The sequence below is a fragment of the Tamandua tetradactyla genome, chromosome 9 (genome assembly GCF_023851605.1).
Source record: "Tamandua tetradactyla isolate mTamTet1 chromosome 9, mTamTet1.pri, whole genome shotgun sequence".
Classification (NCBI taxonomy): Eukaryota; Metazoa; Chordata; class Mammalia; order Pilosa; family Myrmecophagidae; genus Tamandua; species Tamandua tetradactyla.
The window spans coordinates 99,802,139-99,825,308 of NC_135335.1; the positions used below are offsets into that span (position 1 = coordinate 99,802,139).

The 23,170-nt window shown below is 34.9% G+C and overlaps 1 protein-coding gene across 1 annotated transcript in view; it reads left to right on the forward strand.

The window, feature by feature from the left end:
* NDUFS4 (NADH:ubiquinone oxidoreductase subunit S4) overlaps positions 1–23,170 on the forward strand; it is a 146,282-nt gene that overhangs the window by 101,243 nt on the left and 21,869 nt on the right. The window contains exon 4 of the mRNA XM_077117131.1: positions 21,726–21,799. Within this exon, the coding sequence (XP_076973246.1) occupies positions 21,726–21,799 (74 nt within the window). The remainder of the gene's footprint in view (positions 1–21,725; positions 21,800–23,170) is intronic.

A 23,170-nucleotide genomic window follows, 5' to 3' on the forward strand; every position in this document is an offset into this window, starting at 1 on the left:
TCTGCTTGTATTTCATTTTATGATTATGTATCTAATATTAATATATGAAGCTTGAGAAAAATTTAAGAACTGGCTAGGTATATCCATGTAGTTTTTAGTTTTTGTTTTTATGAAGAGAACCACCTTATGTATGAGGAAAAAAAGAATGCTAATATTTTAATGTAAGATTTTTATTATTGGTCAAAGAAATGATTTGGGGACAGAATAAAAGAGAAATTACTTTGTCCCTACTATACATAACAATATATGTTCAAAGTCACTGTTTCCAAATGTAGAGAATCTAGTACTTAACTATATTCATTTATTCTGATAGATATACAGTTATCTCTGTGACTAATTATCAGAGATAATTATCAGAGAATAACAGATAATTATAAGTAATTATCTGTTACATGTGAATGGATTGGCTTAGAGGCTTTAATGGACACCTAACCCCGATAACACAGGAGGTTCAAAGTATACAGAATAAGAAACAGGATAGATATTACTTACAGACATATTTTCAAACCCTGGAAATTTTTTTGACAGACTTATTATGAATACATAAAAAGAAAAAGACCTTTAAGATATTTCCTCAGTACTAGAGGCAGGGCTAATGTAGAAGGTAATTTTATAAAGTTATTGTGGTCATGTGATAAGGTTTTCCCATACATTTTTCAGGGTGAGATGTTATTGTGAAAGTGTACTTCATGGCTGTGAATACTTTATTTTTTTAAATATACAGAATAAATTTCATTGTAAACTGTGTACAGTTTTTTTTTTAGTTTTGAAAGGCCACCTTTGTTCACATGTTAGAATTTTAAGATAAATTGTGCTTGACTTAATAAGCATACCAAAACTTTTATATTTAAATGAGTTTTTTATCAGATCTTTGTGTTTAGATGCTAAAGTACTATATATTTCTTACGCTCTTTTAAATTTTTTTAACTTTTTTTTATTGTACAGTATCACATATATACAAAGCAAAGAAATAAAAAAGCAATAGTTTTCAAAGTACTCTTCAAAAAGTGGTTACAGGATAGATCCCAGCAGTTTGTCATGGGCTACCATACAATCCTCATGTTTTTCTGTCTAGCTGCTCCGGAATATAGGAAGTTAGAGGGCTTAAATACATTTTTATCATCACAATTGACTTTTTTCCCTTCTTTTTTTGTGAACAATAACATATATACAAAAAAGCTATAAATTTCCAAGCACAGCACCACAATTAATTGTAGAACTTATTTCAGACTTTGACATGGGTTACAATTTTAGGTTTTTACTTCTAGCTGCTCTAAAATACTGGAGGCTAAAAGGGATATCAATTTAATGATTCAGCATTCACATTCATTTGTTAAGTCCTATCTTCTATGTTTAGTTCTACCATCACCTTTGATCTTTCCATACCTCTCTTTGGGTTTGTTTGGGCTATGGCAATTCTAAATATTTGATATTGGAAGGGTCTGACACTAATATGGGGTAGGAAGATGGAACTATCTTGTGTTCTGGAGAGGCTGGGTTAGGTTTCAGGACTTACCTGGACCAGGGATCCATCTTATGCTCTTTTAATTACCTGTATCTTTAGATGTTAGAACTCAACGTTAGAAGGTTTGTGTTTGCGTAATATTAAAAATATCTTAAGATGCAAAATCATCCCTTGTGTTTGATCCAAGGTTTTTAAGCTACCCCATCATCTATTTTTCAGTGAATAGTTAGAGATGACTTACCATGTTTAATTTTTGTAGCTAGTTGCGTAAGATTACTTTGCTTATGAATTTAGTGTATTTCTTGACAGTCTTTTATCCATTACATTGGCAAGTTTTTACATTTGTTTTATTTCTGTCCGCAGTACTATAATTTTGATAAAACCAAAATATGAGATATTTATGTTTTCTCTTAGTTATATTAATGTGCACTGATCATGGAAACTGATTAGATTCAATAATTTCTGGGTTAAGACTGTGTAAAGGATGATATTATCCATATTTTAAACCTCAACTTCTGTGTGAGACTGAAGGAGAGATGTTTATTTGGTGCAAAAATAATGTTTTGGATTGTGCATTTCCCAGTTTAACTTATGTGGTCAGTTTAGTTAACACTGTAAGTACATGAAATCTTGAATAGGGCATGAGATTTTATTGGTTTGTCCAGGTTAGTGTGATGCCCCAATAAATCCCAGAGAGATTTGGACAGTGAATTAAGAAGTATTTTCAAAGTCCCCTTGGGGAAATGGGTAGAGAGGGGACAATATTCTACATCCCCATTTGGAGAATTTCTGATATTCTCACAGACAGTGGGGACAATTCAATAGGCCGAGCCATTGATCTTGGGGGTTGCTCCTATGAAACTTATTCCTGAAAGTAAAGGCTAAGCCTACTTAAAATTAGACCTAAGGGTCACCCCCAGATAACTTCTTTTGTTGCTCAGATGTGGCCTCTCTCTGTAATCCAACTCAGTACGTGAACTCACTGCCCTCCCTCCTATGTGGGACATGACTTCCAGAGATAAAAATCTCCCTGGCAACATGGGACAGAAATCCAGGATAAACCAGGACCTCACAATAAAAAGTTGTAAAAGGCTTCTTGACCAACAGGGGGAAGAGTGACATGAGACAAAATAAAGTTTCAGTGGTTGAGAGATTTCAAACAGAGTTGGGAGGTTATCCTGGAGGTTATTCTTATCCATTGTATAGATCTCCCCTTCTTAGTTTATGGTGTATTGGAGTGGCTGGAGGGAAGTACCTGAACTGTAGAGCTGTGTTCCAGTAGCCTTGTTTGTTTAAAATGTTTGTATATTGTTATAGCTTTTACAATATGATTGTGGGATTGTGAAAACTTTATGTCTGATCCTTCTTTTATCTATGATATGGGCAGATGAGTAAAAAATATGGATAAAAAATGAACAAATAATAGAGGGAACAAATTGGGTAGATGGAAATACTAGTGATCAATGAGAGGGAGGGGTGTGGGGTATGGTACGTGTGAGTTTTTTCTTTTTTCTTTTTTCTTTCTTTTTGTGAAGTGATGCAGATGTTCAAAAAAATCATCATGGTGATGAATACACACCTATGTGATGATATTGTGAGCCACTGGTCATATACCATGTATGGAATGTTTGTATATGAAGAATGTTTGTATGTTTTATTAATAAAAATACTTTAAAAATAATTTCTGGGTTAGATTAATCATTTTTGATAAATATAATTTGCATTTTTTATTTTTTAAATAATTTTTTTCATTAGAGATTTATATATCTTTTATTGAACTTCTAGAAACAAGGGTTTCTTCATGTCATCATAGCATAGAATGTCAACTAATTTAAGGAGATATGCTTACTAATTCAAATGTTTACTAATTCTCTCATCACCTATCTAAATAGTAAACTTCATTCTCAATTTTAATCCACTGTGAGCAGTGTTTATCAAACATAGGCTTGGAGATTGTCCTTTTGTTTATAAGTAGCAGGTGCTGCCAAATGAGGCTACTTTCTATATAGTCTTTCCTCTTTACATTGTTCCATCACATTGCAAAGGCTTTTTATCTGCCTTAATCCAAGGAGCTCAATTAAAAAAAAAAAAACTTTTAATATTCTACTTTTCTTCTCCTTATTTCCCTTATTGCTCAGATAAATTAACATGTCTCATAGGTTTAACCAATACACATATCTATAGAATATGCCGTGAAAGTTACCAATCACTACTCTTCCCTTCCTCTCACTGCCTTCTTGCCCGCATACCCTCACCCTCCATAGAAGTAAAGCTTGTAGAATTTGTTGTGCATCCTGGCAGACTTTTTCCTGAGCATTCATACACATATATGTGATTTTTAATATCCTTTTGTGTATGTATCAGCATAAACCAGATCATACTATAAATTTTGTGCTGTGACTTGATTTTTTTCCATATGTCTTGACTCTCTCCATACTGATATACAGATCTACCTGCTTCATTTAGATTTCGTCATAGTATTTTGTAGTATATATGTTTTATCTTGATTCTTGAATGTGATCTTTGCTCCATTTAGTCTTACATATCTTTTGGCAAAAATTGATGGTTTTCTTGATAGAAGTTTTTTTTACATTTAGTAAAATTATTCCTAGATATTTTATAGTTTTTATTGCTACTTTGGATGAATTTTTTGTTTTAATTGCATTTTGTAATTGTTGCTAATATTTAAACTTGATTTTGTATATAGCCACCTTATTGCATTGTCTCTTAGTTCTTATGATTTTTCAAGAGATTCGTTTTGTCTAGTTGTAAAATCTAAAAGTAATACCATATTTTTTGTCTTTTCTTATAATTCATTTCCTTTTCTTGCCTTATTGCAATGGCTAGAATTTGCAGGCAGTGTTGAATATAGTGGCAATATCCAACATCCTTATTGCCTTTTTTTCCTCTTTAGTGGGAATTTGTCTCGTATTATGAAACTGAGAAATTACTTTTCAAATTTTGACTGAGGATTCTTTTAAAAATCAGGAATAAGTATTGAATTTTATTTAATGCTTTTCCAGCATCTATTGAGATGCATTTTTTCCTTTAATCTTTTGATTTTTGACATTGCAATGATATGTTTTCTCGTTATGTCATACTTTGACATGATTTTATTATTTTTAAATACACTGGCTTGATTTGGTTTGTTAATGTGTATTTAAGGTTTTTGCACTTGATTTTTGTCATTATCCAACTCTCTGACATTCCTTACCTGCATAAAATTTAAAAACAGCGAAAGCATTCATTAAAATGTTGGTTTTATGTAAACTTTTTTTCTACATTTTCATTTTATATTTCTGTTTTATTGTATTCTGTGTGCTAAAAGATGACCATTTAACATTTCTATGGGGTACTAAATAAGTTAACAGCATTTAGGGCTGTTCATAAAAATTAGTGTTACTTCAACTGGACAAAGAAAGCTAAGCTCTCCCAAGTAGAAACTTGTTCACTTGCCATTTTCTGCCTTTTAGAAGCATCTTCTAAGAATTCTCAGTGCCTAAATTTTCAGAAATATCTTTCTTACAAAAAATTAGGAGTTTGGTTGATATTCATAATACTAGTTCTCATATTGTACTGATATTTAATTTTGTTTTAGAGAACCCTTAATAGGCTCTGCCCATAAGCAGAAAATCATAATTGCCCTTCACAAATGGTAGGTATCTTCACAAAGTCTGTTTTATATGGAACAAAAGACAATTTTTTGACCAATGTTAAACATTATAATTAATGATGAAATAATTTTTTATAAATATTTTTTGATTTAGTGATATCTAGTAAGTACGTTAAGAGGATATAATTGAATAGGGGAAACTATATATATGAGGAAGAACAGGTTATGCATACTCTGTATATTCTGTGCAATTTTTCTATAAACCTAAAACCGCACTGAGTATAATGTTTGTTGAAAGTAATAGTAAATGAAAACTAAAAATTTAAAACAGTATGAAAAATATCTCATTGAAGGAAAAAAAAATCAAATCAACCTTGGAACTCTAGGCAAACACAATGTAATAATTGCCAAGCTTATATTACTTTTGTGAAAAAATTTTGTTGGAAAATAAGTACAGAAAATTATACAGATAAGTGCACAGCTCCATGGATTTTCACAGCCTAAACATACCATTGTGAATGATATACAGGTTGACTTTTGATAGTATCTCAAAAGTTTTATCCCATCCCATGCCCCTTTCCAATTCCAACCCTCCAAAGGTAACTACTACACTGAACTCAAACAGCATAGATTAGTTTGATCTGTTTCTGTATTTTAAAGAAAATCATCTCTGGCATGCTCTATTGTGACTGGATTTTTTGCTTAACATTATATTTGTGAGAATCATCCATTCTGCTATTTATTAATGGACATTTAAGTGGTTTTCTGTTTGGGTGTATTACAAATCATATTAAAATGAAGATTCTTATACCTTTCTTTTATTTAACGTGACTTCCTGTTAATATGATACAAATGAAAAGTCATCAGTTAATAATCAGTGTAATTTATACTAAGTATCAATTATCTATTCATTCTCTGAAACCTTTTGTTTGTCTAGTTAATGAGAGTAGTAATATGATGAGCTTTGCTCTAGCAGGCTGTTAAATTACTGATAGATCACCTTGAACTTGTGCAGAATTGATTTTATGCTTTGTGTGAGTGTTCTTTTTCAGTATTGTTCAGAGTCTTAATCCTAGAACATTGTATTTACTCTTCTTTTTTTTTTGCATGAGCAGGCACTGGGAATCGAACCTGGGTCTCTGGCATGGCAGACAAGAACTCTGCCTGCTGAGCCACCGTGGCCTGCCCTGTATTTACTCTTCAGACCTTTTTCAGGTTTCATTGGAAAGCCCAAAGTATTGACCAAGTCCTTCTAACTTTGTGGAACTGAACTCCAATCTCAGTCTCACCTGTTGAAATATCTGCTCACCTCTTTCAGGTTTTGTGGCTATTGTTTATAGCCTTACTATAAACTAAGCTAATGTCTCCGTCAACACTTATCAAATTACGAGATCATTTTTATGGTGACCCTTCTATTCTCAGTATAAATAGTTATTTAACTATCAACTGAGAATTAATGTATTTGAAAAAGAAGACAAATGATAATGGTAATTTTACATTATCATTTGTTATTAGTACTAGTGTAGCTATTCATATGAAGGTCTCTTGCTTTCAAAGAGGGGTTATGGTAAAAGTACATATGAGAAAATTCAGGTAAAATTTAACATTGTAGGAGGCAGGGCAAGATGGTGGCGTAAGGAGGTGTGGAATTTAGTAAATCCTCTAGAGCAGCTAGTAAATAGCCAGGAACTCTCTGGAACAACTTTGTGAGGGAAGTCCGTGACCAGACACATAGTGTACACCAGTCTGGAATTCGTGGAGGGCCAAGATCACAGCACAGAACTGTAAATAACACCCCCAAATTATGGAGGCTGGTGCCTCTCCCCCACTGGCACATTACTGATCTATCAGTAATGTTGGAAACATTTCTCCATGGGAAAGTGAAGCGGTGTCTGCTAGGAGCACGGGAACATAGCTCAACCCAGCTCTAAATGTGGTATGAACTTATAAATTTGGACGGCTAAGTATAAGCTTCTAGCACAGATAAACCCAGAGCAAGCAGAAAGGAGCCCTGAGGTCTCTCCCAGCAAAGAAGAGACAGGGCTGATGGGAAACAAAACAAATAAGCTAAGAGTCAACCAAGCTCAGAATACTGGAAAAGGGATGTGCCCCAAGAAAAGCACATGGAGCCAGGTACCAGCTCTGACTCTCAAATCGTGAATCTTGGGAGGTGGGGACTGGCTCTGAGAGGCATTTCTTTTTTTATTTTTCAAACTTTCTAAGCAGGAAGTTACAAAAGCCTCAGGCATTTTCTGTTGTCAGGACTGACCCTTGTGAAGGTGAAGTTAAAATAAGCCTCAGAGACAAGATAACATGTTACGTCAAGGATATAATTCCCTAAAGGGTATATCTTACCCAAAAGTAGAAGTGGTGAGGTCCAGCTTAAGTGACAATCCTCATTCAGAGACTTCAGACCACAGGGCCTAGAGAACAGAAACAGCTTAAGCTTGATTTCTGCCTCACCCTCTGTTTTGCCCATACCTATGGCAGGGACAGGGTCTGCTGAGAATTAAAGGCACCACACCACTTTAATGGTGTAACAGGAGTCACAGGGCTGACAAGCACCACCTGCTGGACAGGATAGTAAAAGTACAGAATCTAAAGGCCTCACAGGAAGATCTGACGACCTACTGAATTTCATCCTCAGGGAAACTTGATATGATTACGTCCTCCTTCTGAGACCTGGGCTTGCCTTGTCTGGGAAAATCTGATTGGGATTAATCATATCTGGGGAGACCATGCTCAAAAAAAGTTCCATATAGGCAGGGCAAGAACAAGAAAAACAAGAGCTGAAATATTCTGATCAGTTAAACAAATGTTATAGGTCTAGGGTAAGTTGAACTGAATGCCAAAGAATAGTTAGAGAACAAAGCCAAACAACAAGAAAACTCTAGGTAAAAGAATGAAAACAACCTGCAAAATAAACTCATCGTGGAAATCAGATGTCTAGACATCACCACCACCAACAAAAAACTAGGCCATACTATGGAAAAGGAATATATGACCCTAACACTTAAAATAAGATACAAGAGTTGAAGCAACTAATTAAAGCTGCAAAAATCAGTAACATTTCTATACACAAGCAGTGACCCAACTGAGGAGTCAGTTAAGGAAAAAATTCCATTCGAAATAGCAACTAAAAGAATCAAGTACTTAGGAATGAATTTAACTAGGAATGTAAAGAACTTGTACACAGAAAACTACATAACATTGCTAAAAGAAATCGAAGGTCTAAATAGGTGGAAAGACATTCCTTGCTAATGGATAGGAAGGCTAAATATAGTTAAGATGTCAATTCTACCCAAATTGATATACAGATTCATCACAATACCAATCAAAATTCCAAAAACCTACTTTGAAGACTTGGAAAAGCTAGTTACCAGATACATCTGGAAGAGAAAGAGACCCTGAATAGCTAAAAGCATCCTTAAAAAAGAACGAAGTAAAAGAATTGACACTCTCTGACTTTCAAAAAAGCCACAGTGCTGCTCAAAACAGCATGGTACTGGCACAAAGGCAGAAGCACTGACCAATGGAATCGAATTGACAGTACAGAAATAGACCACCAAATCTATGGACAAGTGATTTTTGACAAGGACCCCAAATCCTCTGAACTGGGACTAAATAGTCTTTTCAATAATTGGGCATGGAAGAACTGAATATCAATAGCAAAAAGAATGAAAGTAGACCCCCATCTTACACCCTACACAAAAATTAACTCAGAGGATCAAACACCTAAATATAAGAACTAGCACCATAAAACTTCTAGACGAAATGTAAGAAAATATCTTCAAGACCTAGTAATTGGAGTTAGCTTCCTAAACTTTACACCCAAAGCACAAGTAACAAAACAAAAAATAAATAAATGGGAATTCTTCAAAATCAAATGCTTCTGCACCTCAAAAGATTTTATCAAACAGGTGAAGAGGCAGCCACCTCAGTGGGAGAAAATATTTGGAAATCACATATCGGACAGAGGTTTAATATCCTATATCCAGAAAGAAATTATACAACTCAACAACAAAAGACAAATAACTCAATTATAAAATGGGCTAAAGATATGAATAGGCATTTTTCTGAAGAGCAAATACAGATAGCTGAAAACATGAAGAGACGCTCATTTTCATTGTTTAAAAGGGAAATGCAGATCAAGACTACAATGAGATACTACCTCACACCTATAAGAATGGCTGCTGTCAAACAAACAGGAAACTATAAGTTCTGGAGAGGATGTGGAGAAATTGAGACACTTAGGCACTGCTGGTGGAAGACTATTTGCAGTTCCTTGGTAAGCTAAATATCAAGTTGCCCAATGAAGCAGCAATAGCACTACTCAATATATGCCCAGAAGAGCTGAAAACAATTACACACACACAGACGTTTGCACACCGATGTTCTTAGAAGCATTATTCACAGTTGCAAAAAGACGGAAACAAACCAAATGCCCATCAACAGATGAATGGATCAACAAAATGTGGTATATACATATGGTGGAATATTATGCAGCAGTAAGATGAAATGATGTCTTGAAGCATATGACAAGATTGATGAGCCTTGAGGACATAATAGTGAGTGAAATGAGCCAGACAAAAAAGGATAGATACTTTATGATTTCACTTTTATGACCATCATAAATATATAATCAGAAACTTTTAATATAGGATATAGGGGACTTAGAGATACATAGAACCTAGAGATGGATGAACAGTTAGCTAACGAGGTTGAACGCCAATGTAAGAGAATAAATAGAAGTAAATGTGGTTCTCTAATGGGTCTATAACTAATATTACTGTATTGAAGATGAACAAGATTGAAAGGGATTGTATAGACCTACATGTCCCACTGATTAACACTAGAAATATAAATTAGTTCTTGCAAGAGTTACTTCAAAGATATGATCTATGTATAAAGAGTGTTTATGTCCGGGGAAAATTGCTATTGCATGCTATGGGCTATGTTCAGAAGGGAAACATCAACACTACCACAGCAACAGCAGAGGTAAGTAATGGGATGGACAAGAGTTAAGAAGAAGTTTAGATTTCCTATTTGGCAAGAGTGTGTTTATTGGTTTTCTTCATCTTGGGGACAATGAAATTATCTAAAATTTAGAATGTTGATGAACTGTGGACTTTCAGCACTATACATGATGCCTGATTAATTCAGGTGGCTGAAGGATGCACTGACTGAGAAGTAGATTGGCAAACGATGGTGTATACTTACTAATGAAGGTTGTGCTGCTACAAAAAGCAATGAAGTTGTGACGCATGTGATGATGTGAATGAATGTGTGGGATATTTGGTGAGGCAAAATAAGCCAGAAACAAAAGAACAACAATGGTGATGGTCTCCTTTAGAAAATGCATATAAGAAAACAGGGGCCTAGATTTAAGCTTTTATAACAGACACATTAAGTCTGGAGTAGTAATTATCTCTGGTTTTTGAGAGGCTGTTATATATTTCCATATATATATATATATATATATATATATGGAAATATGTACATACAATCTGGTATTTTTAAATAAGAACAAAGGCAATCAAGTTGAGTTTAAAGTAATTTAGAGCACAGGGGTAAGGAAGACATTGTCTGTATTTTAGAACCATACATACTCTTTGAGGCCACAGGAAGAAAGATTTATTTGGTCTAGAACTGATATTTTCTATAGCACATAATCTAACTCAATCTATCTGTATAGCTCATTTCAACAATTGAAATAAAGGGAGCCCAGAATAATAAAGAGGTCCTTTAACCCTGTATAGGCTAACGTAATGCCTGAACACATCCTAGAGTATATTAAGCAGATAATCAAAAAGTATTGGGAAAGTCCCTTGAGGGATGGGAGAAAAAGTATGAAACTATTAAACCTTACCATCAGGGAATCCCTCTGATATAGTGTCAAACTTTAGGGACACCTAAATCAGTAGGCCATGCCCTTGATCATGAGGCTTACTCTTGTGACGCTTATGTACGTAGTGGAGAAGCTTACACCACCTATAAGTATGCCTAAAGATTACTTCTGGAGGACCTCTTTTGTTGCTCAGATGTGGCCTCACTCTCTTTAAGCCCAACTCTGCAAGTGAAATCATTGCCCTCCCCCTATACGGAACATGACATCCAGGGGTGAAAATCCCCTGGCAACATGGAAGATGGCTCCCAGGGATGAATCCAGCCCTGCCACCATGGGATCAACAATTCCATCCTAACCAAAAGGGGGAAAAGAAGTATAATTAAAAGTATCAGTGACAGTTCAAATAGGCTTAAGAGGCTACTCTGGAGGTCACTCTTATGCAAGCTTCAATTAGACTTTGCTACCTATCATAACCTGCCCACCCCCAACCAGGACCATTCCAGCCAATCCTAAAGAACACCTAGTGCAGTATATAAGATTCCACAGGGGCTCCATGCACTAGAGTAACTTTCCAGAAACCTGCAACCTCCATATGTTTCCCTGGACCAGATAAGTCCTGAATCCTAGAGGGCCCAGTCTCTTCAGAACATCAGATAGTTCCATCTCCCTACCCCATATTAGTGACAGATCCTTCCAACATGAAAAATTAAAATGGCCATAGCACAGACACCCCTAAAGAGAGGGATGGAAAGATGAAAGGTGATGGTGGAGTTATACAGAGAAGGTATGATTAAGAAATGAATATGAATGCTGAATCATTAAATTGATGTCTCTTTTAGACTCCAGTATCTTAGAGCAAATAGAAATAAAAACCTCAAATTATGAAATTGTAACCCATGTCAAACTTGGAAATATATTCTACAATTAATTGTGGTTTTTTATTTATTTATTGCTTTTTTTGTATTTTGTTATCTTTCACAAAAAAAAAAAAAAAAAGAGAAGCCAATTGTAGTGATAGAATAATTTAAGCCTTCTAGCCTCCTAAATTCTTGAGCAGCTAGAAGGAGAAATGTGAGGACTCTTATGTTAGCTCATAACAAACTCTGGGATCTTTCCTGTAACAACTTCTTGAAGAGTACTTTGAAAACTATTTTTATTTATTTCTTTGCTTTATATATTTGTTTAAAAAGTTAAAAAAAAAATCCAAAAGAAAGAATTGTAGAAGAAAGTACTGCCTTTATATTAATAACATTAGCGTTAATGGATTAAACTCCCCAGCCAAAAACCATAGATTTGCAGGATGGATTAAAATATAGGCCCCATCTATATGCTGTCTATAAGTGATTCAGTTTCGACTGAATGATAAAAGCAGATTGAAAGTGAAAGTTCGGGAAAATATTTCACTTAAAGAACAACCTGGAAGGAGCAAGGGTAGCTATATTAATATCAGACAAATTAAATTTAAAATATAAAAACAAAAGAGGTGAAGAAGAACACTGTATATTTATAAAAGGGACAATTCATCAACAACATAAAAATCATAAGTAAGTACTTATCCTCTGAGCCATTGTGCCCCAAAATACATGAGGCACACATTAACAACCCTGAATGGAGAAGTACTGCTTTGTAATAATATTTGGAAACTTCAGTACACTGCTCTTATCAATAGATAGAACATCTAGACAGAGGTTCAGTACGGTAACAGATTTTGAATCATATGATCAATGTACTATACTTAACAGACATTTACAGAACATTACCCCCCACAGCAGTAGGAAACACATTTTTCTCAAGTCCTCATGAATCATTCTCCAGAGTAACTCATACAGTGGGTCACAAGGCATATCGCAATAAATTTTAAAAGATTGAAATTATAGAAAATGCTTCCTTGGATCATAATGGAATGAAGCTAGAAATCAGTAACAGTCAGAAGACTGGAAATTCACAGATGTATGGAGGCTAAACAACACACAGTTAAACAATGAGTGTCTCAAGGAAGATGTTAAAAGAAATCATTAAATATCTCTTTTAATGAATGTGAAAACACAACTTATCAAAATTTATGATAAAACAAAAGTGGTGCAAAGAGGGAAATTAATTACCTTAAATATCGATATTAAAAAAGAAGAACAAAAATTGAGGAATTAACTGTTCACCTGGAGGAACTAGAGAAAGAACAGGAAGCTACCCTGAAAGCAAACAGAATGGAGGAAGTAACAAAGATCACAGCAGAAATAAATGAAATTGAGAACATGAAAATGATAGAGAATCAATAAACCAGAAGATGGTTCTTTTAGAAAATCAATCAAATTGATGGACACTTAGCTAGGCTGGCCAAAAAAAAGAGAGAGGATGCAAATAAATAGAATCAGAAATGGAAGAGGGGTCATAACCACTGATCCCATGGTAATAATGGAGATTTAAAAAAAAAAAGGGATGCTATGGGCAAGTATATGCTAATTAAGTAAAAAACGTAGACAAAATGGAAAATTTTGTAGAAAAACATGAACAACCAATCTTGACTTGAGAAGAAATAGATGACCTCAGCAAACCAATCACAAAGAGACTGAATCACTCATTAGAAAGCTCCGCAAAAGAACTGCAGGATGAGATGCCTTCATATGTGAATTCTGCCAAGCATTCAAAAAAGAATTGGTACCAGTTCTGCTCAAACTCTTCAGAAAAATTGAAGAGGAGGGAAAGATGCCTAATTCATTTTATGAAGCCAAGATCATCTGAATTCCAAAACCAGACAAAAATACTACAAGAAATGAAAATTACAGACCAATTTCTTTAATCAGTATTGATGCAAAAACCCTCAATAAACACTTGCAATTCGAACCCAACAGCACATTAAAAGAATTATACATCATAACCAAGTGGGACATATTCCAAGTATGCAAGGCTGGTTGAACACAAGAAAATCAATTAATGTAATACATCATGCCACTAAAGATCAAAACAGAAAAACCACATGATCATCTTATTGAGTCAGAAAAGGCATTTGACAAAATTCAACATCCCTTCTTGATAAGAACACTTCAAAGGATATGAGTAGAACTTCTTCAACATGATAAAGGGAATATATGATAAACCCAAAACATCATACTCAATGGGGAAAGACCAGAAGCTTTCCCTCTAAGATCAGCAACAAGGCAAGGATGCCCACTGTCACTACTGTTATTCAAAATTGTGTTGGAAGTTATAGGTATCACGATTAGGCAAGAAAAAGCAACAAAAGGCATTCAGATTGAAAAGGATAAAGTATAACTTTAACTCTTTACAGATAGAAAGTAAGTTTATGTAGAAAATCCTGAAGATTCTACAGCACAGCTTCTAGAGTTAATAAATGAGTATAGCAAAGTGGCAGTATACAGGGTTCACACATAATAATGAGTAGTGTTTCTATATATTTGCAATGCACAATCTAAAGAGGAATTTTGTTTTTTAATCCATTTACAATAGCAACCAAAAGAATTAAACATTTAAGGATAAATTTCATCAAGGACATAAAAGATCTACACTCACAAGACTATAAAGTTTGCCAAAAAGGAGTCAAAGGAAACCTAAATAAATGGAAAGACATACCACGTTCATGGTTTGGAAGACTAAATATAGTTAAGATGCCAAGTCTACCCAAATTGATTGACAGATTCAATGTAATACCAATTAAAATTCCAACAACTTACTTAGAATAAATACAAAAACCAATAACCAAGTCTGATAGGAAGGGTAGGTGCCCCAAATAGCTAAAAGTATCTTGAGAAAGGCATGAAGTGAGAGGTCGCAAATTACCTGAAATTTTTTTAACACATTTTCAGTTAATTTATTTTAGAAAAACAGAGATTACATTACCTGACTTTAAAGCATATTACAAAGCTACAGTTGTCAAAACAGCATGCCACTGGCATAAAGATATATATAGTGACCAGTGGAATCAAATTGAGTGTTTAGAAATAGAACCTCTTATTTACGACATTTGATCTTTGATAAGGCAAATCAGTTAACTCAACAGGAACAGAGCAGCCTTTTCAATAAAAGGATGAAAGAAGACCCCATCACACACCTTATTTAGAAATTACCGTGTCTGAAAGACCTAAACATTTGAGCTAAGAACATAAAAGTTTTATAAGAAAATGTAGGGAAATATCTTAGCAATCTTGTAATAGGGGGTGGTTTCCTAGACCTTATACCCAAGTGCAAGCAGTAAAAGAATAAATAAATAAATGGTATCCCCTCAAAATTTAACATTTGTACATCAGAGGAGCCAATATTTGGAAACTACCTTCCAGGTAAGGGCTTAATATCCAGGATATATAAAGAGATCCTGCAACTCAACAACAAAAAGACAACCCAATTAAAAATGGGCATGAATTATCAATAAAACAGAAAACGACAAGTGCTGGAGAGGATGTGGAGAAAGTTTTATAAGAAAATGTAGGGAAATATCTTAGCAATCTTGTAATAGGGGGTGGTTTCCTAGACCTTATACCCAAGTGCAAGCAGTAAAAGAATAAATAAATAAATGGTATCCCCTCAAAATTTAACATTTGTACATCAGAGGAGCCAATATTTGGAAACTACCTTCCAGGTAAGGGCTTAATATCCAGGATATATAAAGAGATCCTGCAACTCAACAACAAAAAGACAACCCAATTAAAAATGGGCATGAATTATCAATAAAACAGAAAACGACAAGTGCTGGAGAGGATGTGGAGAAAGAGGCACACTTATCCACTGTTGATCAAATGGTACAACCAGTGTGGAAGGCAGTTTGGCAGTTCCTCAAGAAGCTAAGTATAGAATACCTAATGACCAGGCAATGCCATTGCTAGGTATCTACTCAGAGGACATGAGGTAAAAGACACAGACATCTGCACACCAGTGTTTATAGCAGCATTATTTACAATTGCCAAGAGATGGAAACAGCCAAAATGTCCATCAACAGAGGAGTGGCTAAGACAAGGTGTGGTATGGGCATACGATGGAGTATTATGCAGCTGTAAGACAGAATAAAGTTATAAAGTATATAAAACATGGATAGACCTTAAGGACATTATGCTGAGTGAGATTACCCAGAATGTATGGTCTCACTGATAATGAACTAACATTAATGAATGAACTTAGATCATTTCAGTTAAGAACAGAGGTCATCAGGAGATAGAAATAGGGTAGATATTGGGTCACTGGAACTGAAGGGATACAGATTGTGCAACAGGACTGATTATAAAAATTCAGAAATGCATAGCACAATACTACCTAACTGTAATACAATAATGTTAGAATCTGAATGAAGCTGAATGTGAGAATGATAGAGGAAGGAGGCCTGGGGGCACAAATGAAATCAAAAGGAAAGATACATGATAAAGCCTGAGATGGTATACTCTAGGAATGCCTAGAATGTATAATAATAGTGACTAAATGTACAAGTTTAAAAATGTTTTGCATGAGGAAGAACAAAGGAATGTCAATAATGCAGGGTGTTGAAAATAGATGGTAATTAATAATTTAAAACTTACTTGTGAGACTAAAGCAAAAAATGTTTATTTAGTACAAAATTTATATTTCAGCTAGTGCATTTCCTAATATAATTTATGTGGACAGCTTAATTGAACACCCTAAGTACATGGAATCTTGAGTAGGGCATGAGATTTTGTAGGTTTTTTAGAGTGATGCCCTGATAAAATCCCAGAGTGATTTGAACAGTGAATAAAAACGTATTTGCAAAGTCCCCTTGGGGGAGTGGTGAGAAAGGGAGAAAATTCAACTTCCCCAAGTGGAGAATTCTTGATATTCTCACAAGCACTGAGGACAACCAAAGCAGTAGGCTGAGCTCCCAATCTTGGGATTGTTCATATGAAACTTAACCCTGCAAAGGATAGGCTAAGCCCACTTAAAATTAGGCCTAAGAGTCACCCCCTGAGACAACCTCTTTTGTTGGTCAGATGTGGCCTCTCTCTCAGCCAACACGACAAGCAGACTCACTGCCTTCCCCCTCTCTATGTGGGACATGACTCCCACGGGTGTGGACCTTCCTGGCAACATGGGACAGAAATCCTAGAATGAGCTGTGACTCAGCACAAGGAATTGAGAAAACCTTCTGGACCAAAAGGGAGAAGAGAAAAGTGAGACAAAATAAAGCGTCAGTGGCTGAGAGATTCCAAACAGAGTCGAGAGATTATCCTGAAGATTATTATTACGCATTAAATAGATATCACCTTTTTAGTTAAGGCATAGCAGAGAGGCTGAAGGGAACTGCCTGAAAATGTAGAGCTGTCTTTCAGTAGCCATGTTTCTTGAAGATGATTGTATAATGATATAGCTTTTGCAATGTGGCCTGTGATTGTGAAAACCTTGTGTCTGATGCTCTTTTATCTACCTTATGGTAAATGTATTGGATTAAAAATAAATAATAGGGGGAACAAATGTTAAAATAAATTTAGTAGATTGAAATGCTAGTGACAGTGAAAGGGAAGGGTAGGTATGGTTTTGTATGATTTTTTTTCTGTTTTCTTTTTGTTGTTTTTATCTGAATTGATGCAGGTGATCATGATGATGAATGTAAAACTATGTGATGAAAAAAAGAATGTTCATAGTGTTCATAGTTGACTGGCTTTATTAATAAAAAATGGGCAAGAGACATTGACAGATATTTTACTAAAAAGGAAATACAAATGGCTCAAAAACATGAAAAGATGCTCAACTTCAGTGGCTACTAGGGAAATGCAAATCAAAACCACAATGAGATATATCTCACATATACTAGAATGGTCATTATCACTAAAACACAACTGCAGGTGCTGAAGAGGATTTTTAAAAAGAGACATGCTTATTTGCTATTGGTGGTAATGTAGAATGCTGCAACCATTCTGGAAGGCAGTTTGACTATTCCTCTGGAAGCTAATAGACTTGCTGTATGATCCAGCTATCCCATTACTAGGTATATATTCAAAGGAACGAAAGGCAGTGTCACAAAGTGACATTTGGATACCGATGTTTATATCTGCATTATTCATGATTGCCAAGACATGGAAACAGCCCAAATGTCCATCAATGGATGAATGGTTAAACAAACTGTGGTATATGGGTATGATGGAATATTATGTAGGTGTAAGGAACAGTGAAGTCATGAAGCATGCAACATTGTGGATGAAACTTGAGGACATTATTTTGACTGAAATCAGCAGAAACCAAAGGCCAATTCCTATGTGGTCTCACTAATATGAACTAACATTAATGATTGAACCTTGAGAGTTAAAATTAAGAACACAGGTTATCAGGAGATAGGGGTAGAGATTCAGCTTTTGATGCTAAAAGAGTACAGAATATTCAGCAGGATTGATTGTAACCCTCCTGAAATGGACATCACAATACTATCTAATGGTAGAACAATATTGCATGTATACTGAACAAAGCTGAGTGTGAGTATGGTTGAAAGAGGAAGGCTAGGGACATTTATGACACGCAAGGAAAGAAATAGAAAATAAAGACTGGGACTGTATAACTTAGTGAAACCTAATGTGGACAATGATGGTGATTAAAAGTATACAAATATAATAAAATATTTACATGAGAGAGAACAAATTAATGTCAACATTGCAAGGAGTTGAAAATGGAATGGTATGTGAAAAAAATACAGTCAGTACAAAGTAAGGTCTATGGTGAACGTTAACATAATATGCTTCCATTAAATGTAACAAAGGCAATTACCTAACTAAATATCAATAAAAAGGGATTATAAGGGAGGGGGCATTCTTGGTGGTAGTATTGTTCTCCTTTTTATTTTATTTTTTTTATACTTTATCTGTCCCCCCCGCCCCCCCCTTCTGTGCAGAATAAATGGAAATGTCTTTCATATAGGTTGTGATTGTAAATGCATAACTGTGTGATTATACATGGAACCACTGATTGTCTACTTAGGATGGTTTATATGGAGTGTGGATAAAACTGTTTAAAAAATAATCAGAAAGATACAAGTACTGGAGAAAATGTGAAGAGAGATATGTACCTATTCACTGTTGTAGAGAAGTAGAATGGTGTAGCCCTCTGGGGGACAGTGTGGAAGTTCCACAGGAGGGTAAGTATAGCATTGTCATATGATCCTGAAATCCCATTATTAGATATATGCTTGGAAGAACTGAAAGTAGGGACAAAATGGACCTTTGCACACTGGCATTTGTGGTGGTGATTGTCAAGATTTGCAGTGGGTGGGGTGGCTAAGGGTACATCAACTGATGAAGAGGAGAACTGTGGTGTATATATACATACAATGTAATATTGAACGGCTGCAAGAAGGAACGAAGTTGTGAGGCATACAACTAGGTGAATGAGCCCTGCAGACAATGTGTTGAATGAAATAAAGGAAAAGACAGATATTATAACACCTCACTAATATGAACTAACTATAGTGTGCCAACTCTGAGAATTGAATTCATGAGCCTTCAGGGAAAGGTTTATTGTAAAGGTTCCTAGACTGTAAGCTCTTAACAGCAGTCACATCAATTCTAGAGTTGTAATGGTTATTTCTAAATTCTGAGGTGCTGAGTTCTCTCTATATAACCTGGTCATTCCATGGAACTTCAGGTATCTATGACACCTCAGACTCAGAACTAGAGTTCTACAGCTATGAAAGTCAGCATACAGCAACTGTTTAAAAAGGTGAAAAAGAGATCAGACTTCAGTTAGAGATGTGAATTAATCTTATCTGGTTAGGACTGAGGTATATCAGACTAAAAGTAATGGATTATATTGACTGCTTTAAACTTCACCTTTTTGTGAGATCAAAGTAAGAGATACTTATTTGGTGCAAAATTTGTATTTCTGTGGCATACTATTTAATTTGTGTGTTCTGTTTCTTCGAATACCATAATTATATGAAACTTTGAATAGGGAATAAGATCTTCTAGGTTTGTACAGATTAGAGTGATGACCCGATACATCCCAAAGTAATCTTGGCAGAAAATAAAAAAATGTCTTCAAAGTCCCCTGAGGGGCTGGGGAAAAATGTGGAAATATTAAACTTCCCTACCTTGGGAATTCCTAATATTCTCATAAGCATTGAGGACTACCAATATATAATAGATCAAGTCCTCTATCTTTGGACTTGCCATTTATGAAACATACTCCTGCACAGGGGAAGCTAAGTTACTTACAATCATGCCTAAGTCATCCTCAGAGAACCTCTTTCGGTGTTCAAATGTGGCCCATCTCTCTAAACCAACTCCACAGGTGAACTTGCTGCCCTCCATGACTCCCACAGATGTAAATGTCCCTGGCAGCATGGGACATGACTCCCAGGGATGAGCCAAGACCTGGCATTATGGAATTGAGAAAGGCTTCTTGACCCAAAGGGGGAAGAGAAATGAAATAAAATTTCAGTGGCTAAGAGGTTTCAAATAAAGTCAAGAGATCATTCTGGAGGTTATTCTTATGCATTATATAGATATCCTTTTTTAGTTTTTTGTTTGTTTGTTTTTGTTTTTACATGGCCAGGTACTGGGAACTGAACCTGTGTCTCTGGCATGGCAGGCAGGAACACTGCCACTGAGCCATCGTTGCCTGCCTCCACTTTTTTAGTTTTTAGGGTATTAGAATAGGTAGGAGGAAACATTGAAACTATTGAACTGTAATCCAGGAGACTTGATTCTTGAAGATAATTTTATAACTGTATACCTTTTATGGTATACCTGTGTGATTGAAAAACCTTGTGACTGACATTCCCTTTATCTAGTGTGTGGACAGATGAGTAAAAAATAACAAAAAATAAGTAAATAATGGGGTTAAAGGGCATGGAATGTTCTGGGTATTCTTTTTATTTTTATTTTTATTTATTTGGAGTAGTGAAAATGTTCAAAAATTTATTTTGGTGATGAATGCACAACTGTGATGATACCATGAATCACTGATTGTACACTTTGGATGATTATATGGTCTGTGAATTTATCGTAATAAAATTGCATAAAAACAAGAATGAATATGATAACAGGAATCTTACACAGATCCCAGAATAATGACCATAGTGTGTGACCAGAGTTTCTTCAGCAGCAATATGTGGGTCCTCATAATATCTCATATTTCTCCACACCCAAATGTTATTTCCTGAGCCCTGTTTTCATTACATTTTTACATTCACATTTCCTAAACAATGTTTCATAGAATCATCTATTTACCTCTTAGAGATTCACAATAACATTTTATAGCAGTGTTTTTCCTTTTTATAAACCTGAGTGTCACTTCCGAAATTATATGATATCTTGAAAAATACCATGTATGTAAATTTATAAACATTGCTACTATCCTAGATTGAAAAACTCAATAGGACGCCATATCTTGGATCTTTATATATTTAAGTGGTGCTTTGCTTTAGAGAGTTATCATCATTAGTGATAGAAGGTTCTTTAAAAAGAGTAGGTGTTTTTGCCATCTATTTTTTGAGGAAATAATAGTGGTAATTACATCATCAGTAATCATCTTGATATGGAATTTGTTAGGCCAATTTGAGAATCCTCTTGTGTTTAAAGAGTTGAATAAAATGATTTTATAGTCTAAAAATAGCCGAAAGTCTTTGGAAGTATAAATTTTATTTGATAATATATTTTAGATAATATCCCAAATTTAACATAGAAGAGGGTATTCAGACTATTGTTTTTTAGAGATTAGTAGAAATAATATATTCCACCAATTGTATTTAATATTATATAATGACAATTTAGTTTTTAAATATTTTATGTTTTATTTTTAATATTTTTTTTCTAGCCAAAACTTAATGCTAAACCCTGGAAAAAATATTGTTCTTACAGGGCTGATCCTTTGTCCAACATGGTACTGACCTTCAGTACTAAAGAAGATGCAGTTGCCTTTGCAGAAAAAAATGGTATGTTTGATCTGTTTTGTTTTTGTTTTGAAAAATAAAATCAAGATATGATTTTATATTTTCACTGAACCGTAATAAAAAATTCAGAAATTTGCAACTTCCCCAAGTGGAGAATTCTTGATATTCTCACAAGTAGTGGGACAACCAAAGCAATAGGCTGAGCCTCCAATCTTGGGGTTTGTTCATATGAAACATAACCCCGCAAAGGATAGGCTAAGCCTACTTAAAAGTAGGCCTAAGAACCACCCCCAAGAGAACCTCTTTTGTTGCTCAGATGTGACCTCTCTCAGCCAACACGACAAACAAACTCACTGCCTTCCCCCGTCTACGTGGGGCATGACTCCCAGGGGTGTGGACCTTCCTGGCAACATGGAACAGAAATCCTAGAATGAGCTGGGACTCAGCTCCAAGGAATTGAGAAAACCCTCTCGACCAAAAGGGGGAAGAGCGAAATGAGACGAAATAAAGTGTCCATGGCTGAGAGATTCCAAACAAAGTTGAGAGGTTATCCTCAAGGTTATTCTTATGCATTAAGTAGATATCACCTTGTTAGATAAGGCGTAACAGAGAGGCTGGAGGGAACTGCCTGAAAATGTAGAGCTGTGTTCCAGTAGCCATGTTTCTTGAAGATGATTAAGTAATGATACAGCTTTCACAATGTGACTGTGTGATTGTGAAAACCTTGTGTCTGATGCTTCTTTTATCTACCTTATGGACAGATGTATTAGATTAAAAATAAATAAATAATAGGCAAAACAAATGTTAAAATAAATTTAGAAGATTAAAATGCTAGTGATCAATGAAAGGGAGGGGTAGGGGTATGGTATGTATGTATTTTTTTCTGCTTTCTTTTTATTTCTTTTTCTGAATTGATGCAAGTGTTCTAAGAAATGATCATAATGATGAAAATACAAGTATGCGATAAAAAAGAATGTTCATAGTGTATGTTGATTGGTTTTATTAATAAAAAAAGAATGCTTTATAATACCTATCAGATTTCTATCAAATTTTTAAATGTGTATTTTGTATCTTATAATTCCATTTTTAGAAATTTTACACATACATTTGCACAAAGACATATACTAAAGATATTTATTGCAGCCCTGTTGTAGAAATAAAACATAGAAACAAATATCCAACATGGTATTTCCCTGGAACTTTGGGTACCTGTGTGACACCTAAGACTTACAGTTGGAGTTCTGTAGCTCTGAAAGTCAGTATTGCTACATACAACATCTGTTAAATAGAAAAAAAGATCAGACTTCAGTTAGTGAAAACAAAGCCCATCTAATTGGAACTAAGGTAAATCAGAATACAGGGTAAGGATGACAGTGTCTGTATTTTAGAAGTTCACCTACTGTGTGAGACTAA